This window comes from Battus philenor, unplaced genomic scaffold, assembly GCF_028537555.1.
Source record: "Battus philenor isolate CCGP_79_NKW_IND1 unplaced genomic scaffold, ilBatPhil1.0.hap1 SCAF_8, whole genome shotgun sequence".
Taxonomy (NCBI): domain Eukaryota; kingdom Metazoa; phylum Arthropoda; class Insecta; order Lepidoptera; family Papilionidae; genus Battus; species Battus philenor.
The window spans coordinates 8,979,642-8,997,619 of record NW_027181748.1 but is presented as its reverse complement, the minus strand read 5'-3'; the positions used below and the strand labels follow the sequence as shown (position 1 = coordinate 8,997,619).

Here is a 17,978-nt window from a genome sequence, read left to right as displayed (position 1 = left end):
TCAAGCAAATATAAAAAAAGATCGCCAAAAACTTTAAATTTGAAAATGGAACAGTTGCGAATATGCTGGACAGGTCACATAAATTTACGAAAACGAAAGCCCTTTTTTGTATTTTATTGCTTGTCTACCAACTTTCACAACAAATAGTATTCTCGGCACGCTTCACGCAATGCTACTCCGTGCCTACTATAGGAGTCTACTTAACTCTTGATCTCACGTAAAACAATCTAAAATATATCTTAAAGTAGATAACTTAACTTTCAAAGTCGAAGAACGTGAGCGAAAAAAAAACAGATAAAAAAAAATGTAAAAAAGCTTATTTTCATCGTAATCCATTACATTTGTATATTAGTTACTTTAAAATAGATATGTGACACTAACAATAATTGCGCGAAATGTATGCCATTCAGTCAGTGATATATTTTTTTAATTTTTAGAAAGCGCCAAAAGGGGATAAAAAACAATTCATCTGTAACTTTTGTATTGAAATTTATTGAAAAACTTAAACAAAAAATATTATTGTGTAAAAATATAATGGTATCGTCGTTGTTTACGACCAAAAACCAATTAACCACAAAATTTATTGTAGAAGTAAAAACAATTATGTTTAAACATGTTTTACCAGTTTTTCGCCAAAAACTTTCTTATGAAAAACCTGTTAATTTCCAATTATTCATATAAACAAAATTTCATGTTGTACAAATTTATTGAAAACTCTGTATTATTATTATAACGATAAGAACGTTTTTCAATTTAAGTAATTTGAATTCGTACAGCCAAATGCCTTATAATAACAGATTAGTACTACCATGTTTTATGTAGAAACAGATAATAATGTATAATTTAATAGTAAAAAATTGTTGTTCTATTCTTTACTTAATTACTACGCCTCCACGTACACTGTTTTAAATCTCTAAGTCAAAAATCTTAAATATTTGTTCAAAACGATTTTCCAATGAATATAAATTACAAAAACTTAGTTTTGCTAGTGAAAAACGGTATCAATTACTAACCATAAGTAGTCATCTTTTTGATTTGTTTCAAAATACCCATTTCAGTCTATACCGTGTATAAAACGTTTGCTTCAACTGTTAGAACAATTTTAAAATAATCCAAATAAGTAAAACACCGCACTTCGTGGAGGAGGCGACTTGCGCCTCACTGCGCGGTCGCGACGTTTGTCAGCTGACGTCTGTTAAGATCAGTTGCACTTTCTTTCACTCGACTGGTTTGACTTCCGCTCGGCGCGATCCGAGTTACAACGTGAATATTATTTGTTTATTTACCAACATAATAATTACACTTGCACTATTTTATGTGACGATTTATAATTACAATTTTTACACTTGGTGTCCCAAAAGACTTCTTACTCTCAAAAATTATTGGAAAGCGGCATTAAAAATGAAACGTAAACCAGAATAAACCCTTTATTTATTTAATGTTGTGATAATGAACAACGATTACTTAATAAAAATAAGTTTTCTATTACGTACACTCACGATACTCTAGGAATAATGTGATCAAATCAATTTTAATACTTCATGCTAAGTAATTTTTTTGTTGATTTGTTAATTTGACCGACATTAACGGTTTGACTACAAAGGACGAAAGTATTGCTTATACTATTTTACTTTTATTTCCTTATGAACCCTCCGCGTACCTTAATGAAATACGAAAAACAAAATCTAGTTGGACAGACCATTCTCTCTAATTATAAAAGCTGAACAGGGGTGAAAGAAAGTATAGCTCGTTTGTCAGCTAACAGCTTAATAGCTCTTAAATATGTTACATTAACTCATCCTTTCTATACAAATGTGACAGGCCAATAACTTCTGGCAATACAAAGTCTGCAAAAGCTATTTGCAGATACTAAATAATTTTAAGATCTAGTAATACGTATCTCGAAAACATTTTTTCTTACAATATTTTCATTACGTTATTCCTGCAATCGTTGATTTTGATTGATTGATTTTATACCATGTACCGTAGATTGATTGGAAGCAAATGAGCTATAAATTCACCGTCTTAAAGTTTTTATACCTATAATCCATTACCATGTAGATAAATTTTGTTGAAAAAAATATCACAATGTCACCATGTATTGCAACATTTATTATACAAAAATGTGTATATAAACAAACGCATAAAATGATGTAGAACAAATCAAAACTGGCTTACTGTAAGGAAGTGGGGCGTAAACGTCTGGATAAACATTTGTTCTATTAATCCATTCTGTGGTATCATGTACTGTATGTCGCTTTGAGTTGTCTGTGATATAATTTCTATTGTTTCTTGTTATAACTTCAACTGTTTCTTCAAAATCTTTGCTATTAAGATTAATCGTGTTCAAATTTTCTAAAGATTTCGAAAGGATTTCTGACTTAATTTGACTTTGATTTTCGTCAAGAACAATAACGTTTTTCTTGGAATGAGTTTCGTCTATTTCCTCTTTGTATTCTGGAACAGATTCTCTGTTTGAGGTTTCGTGCAGTTTTTTGAATTTATAGTCATCGGTTAATTCTTCAGCGTGTTGGGCTTGGATCGTGATAGGGGATTCACTTACCGATTGTACCTTAATAATATTTATTATCACATCCGTTTCTGGCAAAGGAGTTAATATCTTTTCCGATAATTCAACGCTTTTTCCACTGTCCGAATCATTTTTTTGAACCGAATCGTTAGGGCTTGTCTCCTTCGAAAAGAATGCGGAATCATTCAGTTCTTGTTCGGTATTATCGTACAACAAATTCTTTTTCACATAACTATTTAGTGCAATTAAAGATCTTGAAAGGGAACCGGACATTTGCACATCACTAAAAAATCCGTCGTCGTCGTAATTTGAAAGATAGTTTTTTTCGTTAACACTATTTTCGTATTCGCCTTTAAAATTTTCTTCCATTTTAAATAATTTTTTCAACTAAATTAACATTGTCACAATTCACTGTCCTATCCAAATTGGATCCTCATGCTAAAGCGAAGCCACTAGATAAGGTTGATATTATCACTTAACACTTAAGATAACATTTGTTACTATCAATACTTGATTGGGTGGATTGTTTGCAACAGAATAAACGCAACAACAAACCGATCGTGAACAGGAAGTTTCTCGAACTATTTACGCACGAAAAAAACTGAGCGAGCAAGTTTTAGTCGAGGTAATCTCGAATGACGCAAACATATTGTGGAGAGTTAGTTATCACGAAGTGATGTACATTGTGTACAAATGATGAACTAAATCTAATTTGAGTCTGTCTAAGACAAGTTAGGCCAGACAAATAACTAAAATTTTTGAGGATGGCTCTCTTAAACAAAGGCTATTGTTTTCTTTTTCGCACATGTTAACTAGTTATATCTGCTTGGGTTGAGTCTTGGTTGGCTGTGCGTCAAATGTAAAAGTTGAAGTTATTTTAGTAATTTTGTGAGTTAGTGTATTGTTCAAGACTTTATGTAATATTGAAAATGAGTGTTAGCAAAATTGTATGAATCGTCCGACAATATTTGTTATGTTGTTATAAATATAAGGTTATTATCTTATTATATCTGTAGCAAATATACTTGCCTGTATCTGAATAGCTTCCATGCGGTATTCTTCGAGGTGGCTCGGGCGCCGAGTCGTTCTCTATCAGTATTAACAAAATATGATGTATAGGACAAATAAAATATTTAATAAGACTTTGCTTATTTTTAGAGGAGACTAAATTTAAAGCAAATAATTATTAATTTAAGATTGGTACCACAAAGGAGTAAAAAGCAAAAAAATAAATAAAAAAAACTCCAATTTTAAACATACAAAATTGTAAAAGTAAATTTTAAAGTTAACCTTGGAACGTCACGGTGTGCCGCGATTGCGTGACAAAGGGCGCGAGACGGAACGGCCACGAAGCAGGCGGGGGTCGAGGCGGTGCTCGAGGAGGCTCATAGCGACTAGCTGGCCGATGTACCGAAGGATCAAATTGTTGTTTAGCCAATACTTCATTTTTTAAAATAGAGTTAAGTTTAACTGAATCGTTTGAAGTTGCTTGCTTTATTTCTTTTTTATTTGGTAATTTGCAATCTTTTATAAATTTTGTAGGATTTTCTATTGTCCTGTTATTATCACTAGGCTTCGGATAACGATGTGCAATCCATGACCCCGCCAAATAAGGCGCTATATCATCTAGTTCTCGAACGTCTGGAACAGATGAGTATATCGGACCAAGAAGAGATATGGTTTCGAAACGTTTTCTTATACGTTCCACTTCACCTGGTCGACACTCTAAAACTTCTTCAGCAGATCTAGATCTCGGCGATGAACGTTTCCTTAATGCTGCTAGCTTTGAAATAACATCAATATGGGGCATAAAACGATTTGTCGGTCGGAGTGGAACTCGGGCCACTGGTAGTACAGCTCTACACTTACGTTGAGTAAGGTTCCGATCAACAGAAGACCATTCCTTATTAAGAACATTTCGTGCAATTTCTGGGTCGCTACGATGTTTGCGTAATACTGCACCGGCAGCCGAGGGTGAATCAAAACGTCGTGCGATGCGGCGAACTTCCCCCGCACGCGCCAGCTTTATGTAAGCACGCCAGTACCTCTCCGGATCGGGCGATGGAGTTCGACTGCGCCATATAGCCTCGTCGCTTGAGTATCGTGGCGTGTCAGGTGTGCGCCGATCATTGATACATAGTTCCGAATAAGGTGAGGGGGATCTTGAATATAGGTCAGGTTTTAATGGTAGGGACAAAAACTTGTTTTTTTCAACTTCGCCAAATAACTCTCTAAAATTAGTGCAGGACTGGGACTGAGAAATGACTTTCTGTTCAAGTTCATTACAATTAACGTGACGAGGGGATGCTAATTGGGATGATATATTATGCTCGTTAGAATTTTCCCCTGTCTGAGAAATACATTTTGGTTCCTTTATTATGTTGTTTACAGATTCAAAATATTCAACTTTTCTTAATACTTCCTTTCCTGGACCAGTATAAATAGCTGTTTTATTGGATATATCTGAACTACCTGTTTCTGTCTCGCTAGTTGAATATTGGTATATCGTCTCAGTGTTGTCAACCGGATAAACTACGTGTCTTCTTGTTTCATCAACGTTACACTCTGTCTTCAGATCAGGAGTTTTATTTTCTGGATCAGGCTGAGATTTTGTTGTAAGTTCGCTGTTAATAAAACGTTTGTCACAGTCGATGTTGTTTCGCTGTTCCTTTTTTAAGGAATTTTGTAAGGATACGTCATATTTATTTATTCTATTTAAAACTTCCTTGCTCAAAGATTGAGATATTTTCTTTTTTTCTATTTCACTGAGAGTCATTTGCATTTTATTGACATTATTTTTTATTTCTTTTTCTGATGTTATTGGACAGGTAATGGCAGCTATAGAATCGGACTTGCTTAGTTCATTTGTATGTTTTAAAGTAGTAGGTGATGTAGTTAAGGAGTTGCATCTAACGGTCAAAGACGGTTTGGTAACATTTTTTGTTTGTTTTACTTCAACAGTATAATTTTCATTGTCTTTGTTTGCTTTAGATTCTAATTCTTTGCTGTAGATTGCGTTTAGTTGACGTTTCAAAGAACTAACTTGTTCCCTAGATAAACTACTCCATAAACGATTTCCCAGTCCTAGTTTTTTCTGAACCTCACTAAGTGACGAGTGAGTATCTTGGTGCACTGTAACTTTTGGTTTAATTGTTACATAAGAATTTTTGTCGTTAGATTCATTTTTTCTGTTTATGTTGAATGCTGTTTCTGCTACACTAGTTCCTCTCCATAATGGTTTATAATAATCTTTCGTCTGGCTAGATTCATTTTGTTCCAAGTGTGGTTTTTGTTTAAATTCTTCTTTGAGATCTTCTACTGATTTTTCTTTAACCCGAAGGCCTCTTTCTTTACATGAATCCCAACGAAAATCATTTACATCTTTTGGGTAAAACAGCACATTATTTTCACTTTGCGCCATTTTTAATTTATTGTAAAGGTTATTTAGTTCTTCTTCCGCTCTTTCTATTGCTCTTATTTTTTTCCAGCGATCAAAGTCTATTATTTCTTCGTCTTTTCTTCTGAGTCGCAAATCACTAGCAGATGTAGCCTTTTCAAGTACTGCTACTCTTTCTAAATATGCATAGTATCTGTTAAGTTCCCGAAATCTTTCTGTTCTAGGCTTGGAATTTCGAATGTCTAGAATGTATTCTTCATAGTCGGGATCGTTACAATACAAGTTTGCATCACTTCCTGGCCTTACAGTATTATTTGTAAAAAAATCAGTTTTTTTATTATCGTCAACGCTCCTCGTTCTTATGCCGTTTTTAATTGAACAGCTTATTTGCTTACTAAGTATTCGAGCATTATGGATACGTCGGTATGAAGGAGACCTTAATGACACCGGAGAAGACGATTGACTTCTGCTTTTAGAAATTGTATTTTTTACAACTTTTGGCGATATCGGTCTAGCTGTCTGTGAAAAAAAAATTGTAACTGGGCTACGATCATCTGTCTTAGTTTTTTTTGACGGTATTTGTACGTTATGACAAGGTGCAGATTCTGTGTTTCCAGTTAAGTCATCTTTACTTGACGATAAGGTTTTTTCGTTTTGTTTTATATTTTTATTAATAGCTGAAACATTTGATTTATCTATTGATTTTTTTGATTGTAAATAAATTATTTTAGACGGAGACGTAGGTTTTTCCTCACCTTTTTCTTTTTTGAAGAAAACTACATTGGGGGATACGGGCCTGGACGTTTGGGAAAAATATATTTTGTTAGTAGGTGGCTCACTTTTGCTCCTAATTGTGGATAAAGACGACATTGATCCGAATTTATCAGATTTTGACAGACTTTGAAATTTTCGTATTTCACCATCCATTCTGCCTGGCCATGATATTGATCGAGGACTAGAAATACGCGTTGGACTATAATGTTTATCCCACGCTTTAAAACGGGAAAGGGACACAGGTTTCCTGTGTATTAAATACGAATTAAAATAATTTGATGGATGGTGGATGATTTGTGGTAAAGATTGAAAAAGCTTTGCTTTTTCTTGAACTGTATTCATTGTGTTTTTTTGAATGGTTGAAACTACTGGTGCTGACGTTGCACCGAGAAAAAGATGGCGAAAAAAAGAATCTGTACAAACATTTCCGTGTGTCTTTTTAAGTTCTTTGGTAGTAGTTGGTTTCTGGATCATACTTTTATTTCTATTATAATCTGATGCATGGTTAAAATGTTCATGGAACTCAAAATTTGACTCGTAAGACATACGATCTCTTTTGTTCGATTTTAATTTGGTTTCCCGTTTAATCATATCTCCTTTAGGTTTTTTGCTGCAACTTTCATGACATGGTACGCTTTTTGGTCTCACAATAACATTTTCTACAGATCGTCTTTTTTTAAGATTTGTAACAACAGCCGTTCTCACATTACTCTGTTTCCTCATAGTTGATGGAATATTAGAAGTTGATTTTGAAATGTTGGCTGTAGTCTGAATAGTATCTAACCTAGGATATTTAGATATATTTTTTACATTTATTGCTGAATTTGGTTTATGTAAAGTATTAGCGACTTTAATTTTTTGTAATTTTTCGGATGTTCGAATCATATCTCTGCTTTTATGAGTCACATTCCGTGGTAACGTTTTGTTATCCGTAGACGAAGTAATTTTATTTGAGTTTGATTTCACAGAAGGTAATATGGAAGTTTTGTTATTAGATTTTTCTTTGTACTTTGACGTGTTTATTTGGTCATTTCTTTTCTGCGAGCTCCACAGTTTATCTAAAGAAGTAACTTTGTCCAGTATGTTAGAAATAGGAGTTTTTCGTCCAGCTCCATTTTCAATTACTATAGATGTATGTAAATCTCCACATTTATTTCTTGAGGTATATTCTGTGGGTTGCAAAGTCCTCCTAGGGGAACAAAAACTGCTTGTACCTCTTCCGATAGCACATTTAATATTTTTTGATGTAGATGTCGTTATACCTGTGGGACCACTTTTCTTGTTGGCTGGCGAAGATACGGGAGTAGATAATTTACAATTATTTAACTTAGTATCTTTTTTTATAATTACATGAGTATTTTGTCTGTTTAATTTATTACTCAGTTGATTTTTAAGGAAACGAACATTTGTTTGTTTTGCTGTTGTCCTGTTGGGTGAAATTGAAGTGTTGCGGGAAGATATCACGAGTTTGAGAGTTTCGCTGTTTTTTGATGATATCCTGCGGGGCGGCGCTGGCGGATAGTCATTTATAACATCGGGTCTATTAGGTTTATAACCACTACTCTTAGTTGCATTTATTCCACTGGTTTCTATGTTTGTTATTGGATAGCAGATTACTTCGTGTAGATTTGGTGTTTTTTTGTGAACTCGGATCTTCGTCAATGTGGAGGAAATTGGTATATATTCAATTTCCGATTCATCTGCGAAATTCCAATCGGTGTTTTACAGAATTATCGTAAAACATTTTCGTTTCGTTAGCTGTGAGCAACACGTGTCTCTGGTGCTCTTGCTACCTCTAATGCGTGTGCAAGCCTGCTACTTTTACTCTAATTGTGGTTCTACAAACGTGCGCTGTTTGAAATATCGTGTATGTCGAATATTGTGTGTTTAAATTTGGAGTTCATTGTTATCATGCACAACATAAATTTTTAGTATTACCTTTGCACGTAGTCAATTGTGTTTCCTCAGCATTTAGTTAGTAGATTTTTATATGATGCATGCGTTAATAAATAATAATGGAGACTTACCGCATATTCGATTAAGCTATTAACTAATTTGTTGCAGTTTTGGAAATAATATTCCTTGACGTTATTGAATATTTTGTCCACTTCGCAGGTCAATGATAGTTACTCATAAAATGCACTTATCTTGACCTCGAGTTTCAGAATTCGTATTTAAACACTTTAACATGCACCCGTATAGTCCTTAGTTAAATTTAAAAAAAAAACACTTCCACTGGTTTTAGTCACCGACACCAAATAAAATTATATTAAAAGATAGTCATGCTATAATTGTTAATGTACCAAATATATGTTAAAAATTTATCTACCGAAATCGTTTAATTAAAATAATTTCAAATCGCATTATTGTTAAGCTGCCAATATTTTGTTTCATGAGAATTTTTTTTAAGAAAAATCAGTTTTATTTTATCTTTTTTTAACATAACTAGAGATAACTTAAAGGTTAAAATATAATTTACCTTGTCTCGGTGGAGCAGGTGAACGAAAACCTCTGAGAGGAGGTTCACCGCCCGCTTGCAAATCTTTGTAGGCAGCTCGTCTTTCTGCTGGTGAGAGAGGGGCATCGTTCTCTCCTCGACGACGAAAGACTAGTGTCGAATCCGATTCATAGCCTGATTCTTTTAATGCTCTGACAAGAAAAGAAATTCTTGAGAATTAAAACAATTACTTATTTACATATGTTAGTTTTTTTATTATTTTAATAACAAAGGTAATGATTTATCTACTGCCGGCGAAAAGTCAACGCTGTAAACTTTCTTAAAACCTTATAGCAGGTTATTACGATAAAAAAATCACACATAACAGTGCGGTTTGTTTTTGTAAATGTTTTATTCTATAAATAATGTCAACGGAACTGAAAATTTGTAGCGTCAATTTTGAAAATCCATTTCCTTTACATAGTCAACATGTAGCCTATTCTTTTGTTGAAGAAGCATTAACATTATTTATTTAGGTACTATAAGAACGTCAATTTTTAAATTATGGTTTAAATTTATTGTATGGGATAACTTTTGCCGAGTTGACTACCATATAGTATTTCAATGGTTTCTACAGTAATTTTAATGTATTCTTATTGCTTGGAATACTTTCATTAAGAAATCTACAAGGTTAATTAATGGGAGAATAACATACAAAGTTTCTGTCAGCTTGTAGCAGTTTTTCACTTACCTAGCCATATTTGATTTAGACAGTATCATAGACGTAACTTCTTTCTTTTCTTTGGGCGACGTTTGCGGTAGTGATGTGGTACTCGAAACATTTTGCTGTAAAAAAAATTATATTAAATGGAATAAAGGTATATTTAAAAATAGTTTGCAGAAACAAACTCAGTGTATTAATTTACATTGTAGTTATTTAATCAACATGCTGAACAAATATTTAAATATTTTGCATGCACCTTAAATTTAGTCATAAGTAAATCAAGGCTGTTTGCCTTTTTTTACTTATGACTAAATTTTTTTTTTCAATTCTAAAGCAAGCTAGGAAGTTTTTAATTAAAATTTTTTGTCGTCAACAAAAATATTTTATTTTTCAGTAAAATTTCTTTCAATTAATCGTACATTACAGAAAGAAAATCCTTAAACTTTAAAATGTTTTAAATAAAAAGGAGGTACGAGTAAGATATTTATTATTTTACTGTTCATATTTTTTTAAAAATGGTACTGATTGAAATGCAAGTTATATCATTATTAACAAGTTCTTTGATTATATACGCCAGATTATATTTCCCAGGGATTGACGTAAACAAAAACTGGCTTTAGAGGTCGACGAGGTCTAAAAATAGACCCCTATTAATTTTAAAAATCTAATTTATGACTTATAGCTTTTAAGTATTTTTACGCACTTTGCATTTATAATTACTATTTACATAGTTGCTGTTTTTTTTAATTTTGTAAAATTTTGATGATAAAATAACGTCAACTTTAACGCGCTGAAAAGTATATTAATTGATAAGAATTGATTGTTTATAGGAAAAAAATATAATGATAAAATTTTAATAGGTTTATTATAAAAGGAACAATAACGAGTGAAACGACTCCTCACAAATCGAATTTTACTACGAAAATGTTAATCAAATCAGTAGAAACAGTTTGTATTTATAGTTATTTTTAAATTAACGCATTTATGCCATGTTTATGTGATTACATACATACAATTTGTTTTCATACGTGTAGGTTTCACAAAGAAAGCAACAAAAAATTAGAATTTTAAGCTATTAAAAATCATACATGTTCCATTTAGCAATAATAATTATAATTATAAATCTTTAACATTTTTATATTCGATGACATAATGTTAAATTGTAAAATATGGCTGAATTATTAACAGATGCTGTGGTTTTGATTTCTTTTTATAAATAACATAAACCTTAAAAGTAATTTAGTATAGTAGCAATAACAATAACATTTAAACTAAACATTATTTTCAATTTTTAATATCTGGTTGTACAAGATTTATTAACTAAAAATATATTCTTGCTAGGAAAGCCGTTGATTATGTTTCGAAATCAACTATCGTAACATGGATCCATACATATGTATACATAGAATGTAAACAGCCATTATTGTCCACACCTACATTATTAGCACCACAACAGGCAGACATGTTAAAAGCCTTACACTTTTCTGGATGGCACGAGCGAGCAATGTGGTGTAAGGAGGCAGAGGGGAGTTGTCGTCTAGCCACTGTTAGTCCCGCCACCAAACGCCACCGTCACCGACGCAAACACCGTTTATACGTTAGTCAACAGAATGAAATATTGTACATTGTGCGTTATTACAAAGCAACAAAAATTATGACATGATTTATATCCTGTAGTTAGCATGGTTATGGAAATAAGTTTTTCAATTTTATTCCTTAAACAATATATTTAATACATAGTAGTTAACGAAGCTAGAGTAAGAGAAACGAGGATAAAAGTTGGAAGAGAATAAAAGAGTTATATACACGAATTCGAAAAGAGACACACAATAATACTAAAAAGATTCGTACCCCATCAAATATGTCCATGACCTCGTCCCACCACTAGAAAAGAAAAAAAAAACAATCTTGTTGTTGGTCAAGGTATTTTAACGTGTAAAATCCAAAAGTGGAACGAGCTGTTAATATAAGTGAGAATTATTCATAGAATTTAGAAATTGTTATAGGTACCGTATTAGATAAATAATGAAATGAGTTAGTAATTATATAAACGTGAGCACCATTTTGAAGTAAAATGTTAAATTGTATTGCATTTAAGGTTACCTGTTTTGCTTCTTTATCTATAACTGAGGACTTTCCGGGCATATAGTTTTCTATTTTTCCAGGTTGATTTTTATAAACTTCTTGACTAGCTCTTGCAGATGCTAATGTACTGTACCTAAAATTTTACAAAAGATTTATAATATGAAAAGGGTATGATAAAAATTTATCAGATTCCTCGTCTTTTACTGACATAGCTAAGGTTTCGTCCGGTTTTTTATACCTCGAACGAAAAGTCAAACATGTCTGGTATAAATGAAATAAATAAGTGAATAAATTATATAAAACCCCGAAAATATAACGTACTCCAAAAAAAAAAATCTAAAATATTTTTTAGAACTAATGTTGAGTTTTAAATAGTTAAATTCATTCATTTTTGATAATGTTTATTATATTTTGATGTGGGGTATCTCTTTTAGTAGGTTTTCAAACCTTTTATAGCGTATTCAGAGTAAAGGTTTTTCGTAGCGGGCCCAAAGGTAAAAAGGAGACATTTCGTAATATGAGTATTATCATAACTTAAACATTTCATCTAATATTTAATTAAGCATTAAGTATAAAATATTAAATATATCAATCACTTGAGGTCTATATATCGATACTTAGTAATCAACACAAGTTATTATTTAAGACTTTTGAGATATTGTATAAGTTCCATGACGTGTACTAACTTGTTAGTTGGCTAATAAAATAATATGAAGTAATTTGATAGTGGGTTTCAAAGGTATTAGTACTTTTTGAAAAGAGGTCTGTTGCTCAAAATACATAGGGACGGTCTACAAAAACCATAAACGGTTGTAAGTTTTAATTTTGAATTTTATAAATACATTATCTCTGATGTTGTTAGTTATATCGGCCTTTCAGCCAATATATGCCTAATACAAGTCATAGGCTTTCCTCAAAGATATCACAGATAAAAATAGACCACAATCGCCTCGCCACGCTTGTCAGGTGGGTTGGCGACCGCAGTTTGGAGTTATTGTATGCAGAGGACACCTGTCCTCTGGAAACTAGTTTGCGAGAAGTTGCGATTCCATTAATTATAATTAAAACACAAATTGTAAATTATATAAGATTGTATCCCGGGAATCGAACCTGTGTATAATCGCAAGTCTCAATCTTTTATAGCTGGGCTACCTCTACTTTATTGGTTATTTACATGTGTATGTTTAAGAATACGCAACATACTACCAATTTAAATAGTTTTTTGTGTATAGTGAAATTGTAGTGTCACTGTATATGAGAAATTTAGTTTTAAATTGTCATAATCATCATCTGGTCAACCAATAGATGCCCACAGCAGGGCATAGGCCTCCCCCAAAGATTTCCACGGTGGTCGGACATCTGCATCCAATGACTTCGCGCGACCTTGATTATGTCAACAGTTTTATATAATGTCGCAATACACATTATAATATATAACACATAGTATATGCTGCACTTGCTTACTTGTTGTTAGGTAGATAAGGCGAAAAAAAATCTTCTCTTCTGTCTTCCTGAACAGAAGCAGTTCGTCTTCTTGGCCCAGCGGTAGCATCACTGTCGTATGCGTCACTCCAAGTACTGGAACCGAGTCGACTGAGTCCGCCTTCGGGTTCGCTCAAATAACCAGATCGTGGGTCGAAGTACGCGTATTGGGATTTGGAGCTCGATACTCTTAGCGGCGGTTGACCTAAAGTGGAATGGATTTTTATTTTTAAAAAGTTTTTTTTTAAAGTAATTAATGCATTAGTAAAATTTCACATAAAGCTTTAAGATAAACTATCATCATGGCAAAATGATCAAAACATACGAATGGTTATGTCATAGTTATGTACGAAATGTTTAATATTTTTGTCGAGGTATTTTAATTCAATCTCGACTAGAAAAATTCAACAAACATAAGTTGCCAATATCTACAAAAAAATAGTGTAAAAGCAGTACGGAAACTAATTAAAAGTGTAAGATTTATGCGATGAAATTTGTATTACATTTTTGTATTATTTATTTTATAATAACATGATATTTATGTCAGATTACCCCGTGAACCATTTGTGAATAGAATCTTTATCTTAATTAATTATTCTTAATAGAATACAGGAATAGATATATTTGAAAAATGGAAATAGAAACTAGAATATACAACAAAAACAAAACAAACACACACATATGTCATTGTCACTAATTTCTATGATCTTTGTTATTCTTGGTACAATAAAAACCAAGTAACAGAAAATTCATATATAATGTTAATACAAAAACCTTCTACGTTCTGACAAGCGATTTAGTCTTCCCAATTTAAAACGCTAATTTTAATGTAAAATCACAAAAATTCTAATTTGTTCAAAAATAAAATTATCCAAAAAAAGTTACGGTAAACAAATTTAGCTACTGTTGTGGTTCTAGACTGAATGTTCAAACGAAATTTGATTGGAATTAATTGTTATAATTTAGTATGTTTATAAAGTTTTTAATATATAATATTATCATATCAGTTGAGTATTAAATTTCAAGTATTATTGATTCACAAAAGATTGCCTTAAAATAATTTGAACAAAAATAAGTGTATAAAGAATAGAGAGTATGAAGTTAAGCAATGCAAACGTGATAATTTTGTAAAATGAGCGATAGTCACCTTGACGATTTTTGTATCGAATAGTCACATAATCGTCTGAAAAAGAAAAAAATAAAACATTTGTGCGAGTCTAGAGAAAAATAATATATGTTGGCGATGAAAATAAACATTATTTAAATTAAATGTCTTACCGTCGAATTTGTTTTTATGGATCGTGTCGTACATTTTTTTGTACCATCTCGAGGGGTCTTTGACCTCCTGCAAATAAAAAATTAAGATAAATGCAATTATTTTAAACTATATGCTTTTTAATAAAGGTAATCGAATCTCAAGTATATATATATACTTACAAAAATTATTAGCAATATATCAAAATGGTTGAAAATAAAAATTTATGTTTTATTTTCAAAGGCACCTACATGGAGCAATCTTAATTTCTATAAACACACAGCTAGTTTTATTCATAAATACTACTTTAGATAATATCAAATGATTGTTCTGTTTTTACAATTTTTGCAGAAAACTCTTGGCTTTTCCTCAGATATCCAGAATAAATAATTAATAACGAACAGATTTTTTTTACTTTGTTTAAAGTATAAGCGATACACTTAAACCAAATAAACTTAAATATGTTATTAAAAACTTACAGATCTGAGTGCAACCGGCATTCCTTCTTTGGTAGTGGGTCCAATTCCTTCCACTTTCCTATTGGCATCGGCCATTTTATGGCCGCCGCCGTGACTATACTCCCTTCTGTCGGTTTCTCCTTCGCTGAGATATCCTTTTCGTAAGGCATGTACTGGAAATCAGATACGTTTAACTTAAAATAAACTATAATTAAAAATATGATTCCTATCGTGAATAAACGTTTGCTGTGCTTCTTTGAAAATTATTTTGGACAGAAAAATCGTTTGAATAAATATAACACGTCGATTAGGTCCGTTAACAAGAAATTTCTTTGTCATTTAATATCTATTTAATCTTAGTCTCTTATTGAACAGCTAAACAATTAAAATGCGTAATGCGATTATGGAAACAATTGTTTATGTATAATATACGATACGTATTTAAATTGTAGATAATAGTTGAAAAATTTCGAGATTGTTCAAATGAATTTATTACATAATGTATATTTTGTTACTTGATACTAATATGCAATATAATTGCAACCGAGCGTATATGTCATAAATTATTAATGTAAAGTAGAAAAGAAAGAAAAATAATAATGCACTGATACTTGTATACTTTTTTGACATATAAAGATATTAAGTTGAAGGCAGAACATTGGGTTTTTTGGCAAGATGTGCATTGTACTATAATTTAAAGTACGACACAAACTGACAAAATTGTAAAAAAATGCTACGCATAAAAACCGTTAAAGAATCGATCAATATCTTCAGATGTTTAAACAATTGATGAAAGCATTGCTTAACGTAGCAGCCAAATGAAGCATCGAACTGTATCGACTCAATAAATTGGCATAATATTTCTACACCCGAAAATGCGCAGTGTATGGTTTAGTCAAGTTTTAAATTGTTGCTTGCACAGTTTGTCTTACACAAGTTGTTCGTTGTTGCCTTATACGATCAGTAAAAACAATGATAGCAGTCAAAATTATAAGCAAATGCCGCCAATCCGCCAATTAAGTTAATTCAAAGTGAATTAAGAATTACGTTGTTTAAAATTAATGTCACACTATAAATGTAAGCACCTAAGTCACGTACTTTGCGATTGTCACTATTATTACAGTATAAGGCGCTATATAATGAATTTTTACTAAACATAGGATTAAAAATAAACATATTCTACCTGGATCGCCTGCAGGTGGAGAAGGTCTGTCTCGAGGAAGTCGAGGATCTCTTTCTTGTATATTAGAAGCTCGCGAGATTTGATTTTCTGAAAATTGCAAGAAATAACCATATAATATGTAATAATAATTTTCAAATTACCCTTTCAAATAATTGGACTCGATAGTTTTAACTACATAAAATTCCCAAGAGTTTGTGAATTTACAGGTGCGAATGCTATATATATTATAATAATATACATAGAGTAAATGTCTGGTTTAAAGTACTTGCAAAACCATGTAATCTTATTCTATATTTCAAATGCAAATTGTTCCATTGAAACAGCATAAAAACATTTAAAAATTAAAAAAAAATGCTATTCACAACCTTTCCGAATAATGCTAAGGAGATCGCTCGAGTCTGGTTCATATATATACTTTGAATTATTGGAAAAAAAGGTACGTTAAGGTTTTATTTTCCAATATATAAAAATCCGTCTGACCCATGTCACCATTTATTGAAACGTTATTATTTTTGTTTCTTGTCCATTCAATATGTATGTGAAGTTTAATAAAAATATTAAAAAAAAAACAATGGAACTTTATCTAAGGTCTTTGGTCACACATTAATGAAAAGGGGTTGATATCGTTAAGTATCTATAGTGCTACGGAAACCTTTGTACCACGTCGTGGCGAAGCGTTGACGGCGGAATGTTAGAATGGAACGGCCGACATCCCTCCCGTCTCGCTGCGCACATACCTAACGCACGGTACAGCGGTTTTGGCATCACAACACTCACTATGCGATTATATTATCCAAAGTTTCAAAAATGCTTTTTTATGAAATATATTAGGAGTAGGCATGAGGTAATGGTTGCACAAATCCTAATTTTTAAAATTAGACATTTTTAGGTCGTCTTTAAAAACAAACAAGAAACCAATGATTTCAACTTAGTTTTAAATAGTTAGACTTAATTTAGTCAATAGTGCAGGAGACTCAGTAAACACATTGACATACAAAAACAGAGCCAAAATAAAATTCGGAAATATTCATTGTAATTGTAAAAACAATAATACAGTAATGTCTGTGGAATATAGATTAATAAAAAATCGATATTTTGATAGCAACTGGACTAGAATATTCATCTCAATTGTCAGTCTAAACTCGCTCAGTCACTTCACGGTGCGTACATCTAAGCGATCTAATTTGGCGGCTCCGCTATTTCGGTCGTTGCAATTGGTTAATGCAAGGAGTTTTAGACCAGGAATCATCAGCGCAAAACCACATCCAGTCCTATTAAACTCTAAATGCTGTCAAGTAAAGAGCATTTTAAAATAAAACATATGAAAATAATCCAACCTACAGCTTATGTTGATTATGATAAAATTCTGAGCATAGTCTTGTTCATATAAAATTGATTATGACACTGCGTTGTTATCGGTGACATCACCTACTCGTTTCGTCTTTTTTATTAAAATATTCTTTTATAAAACTACTTTTGATACGTCTTCGCCGTCAGCCCCGAAACGCACACTGCAAGACATCCCCTTAAGATATGTACGGGGGGATATACCACAAGCGCCACGTTTAGCAGGCGGGTTGGCGATAACAATGTGGTATTATGGTATGCACAGGACACTGTTGCCTATCCTTTGGAATATTGTTTGTGAGCAGT

At 32.1% G+C, this 17,978-nt stretch overlaps 1 protein-coding gene across 1 annotated transcript in view; it reads right to left on the bottom strand.

Moving 5' to 3' along the window:
* The window catches only part of LOC137931692 (uncharacterized), an 86,194-nt gene that overhangs the window by 16,160 nt on the left and 52,056 nt on the right, over positions 1–17,978 (bottom strand). The window contains exons 5-14 of the mRNA XM_068775175.1: positions 16,326–16,412; positions 15,164–15,315; positions 14,708–14,774; positions 14,577–14,612; positions 13,412–13,634; positions 11,966–12,080; positions 9,890–9,984; positions 9,181–9,350; positions 3,821–8,401; positions 3,560–3,619 (exon numbers count right to left, since the gene is read on the bottom strand). Of these exons, the coding sequence (XP_068631276.1) occupies positions 3,560–3,619; positions 3,821–8,401; positions 9,181–9,350; positions 9,890–9,984; positions 11,966–12,080; positions 13,412–13,634; positions 14,577–14,612; positions 14,708–14,774; positions 15,164–15,315; positions 16,326–16,412 (5,586 nt within the window). The remainder of the gene's footprint in view (positions 1–3,559; positions 3,620–3,820; positions 8,402–9,180; positions 9,351–9,889; positions 9,985–11,965; positions 12,081–13,411; positions 13,635–14,576; positions 14,613–14,707; positions 14,775–15,163; positions 15,316–16,325; positions 16,413–17,978) is intronic.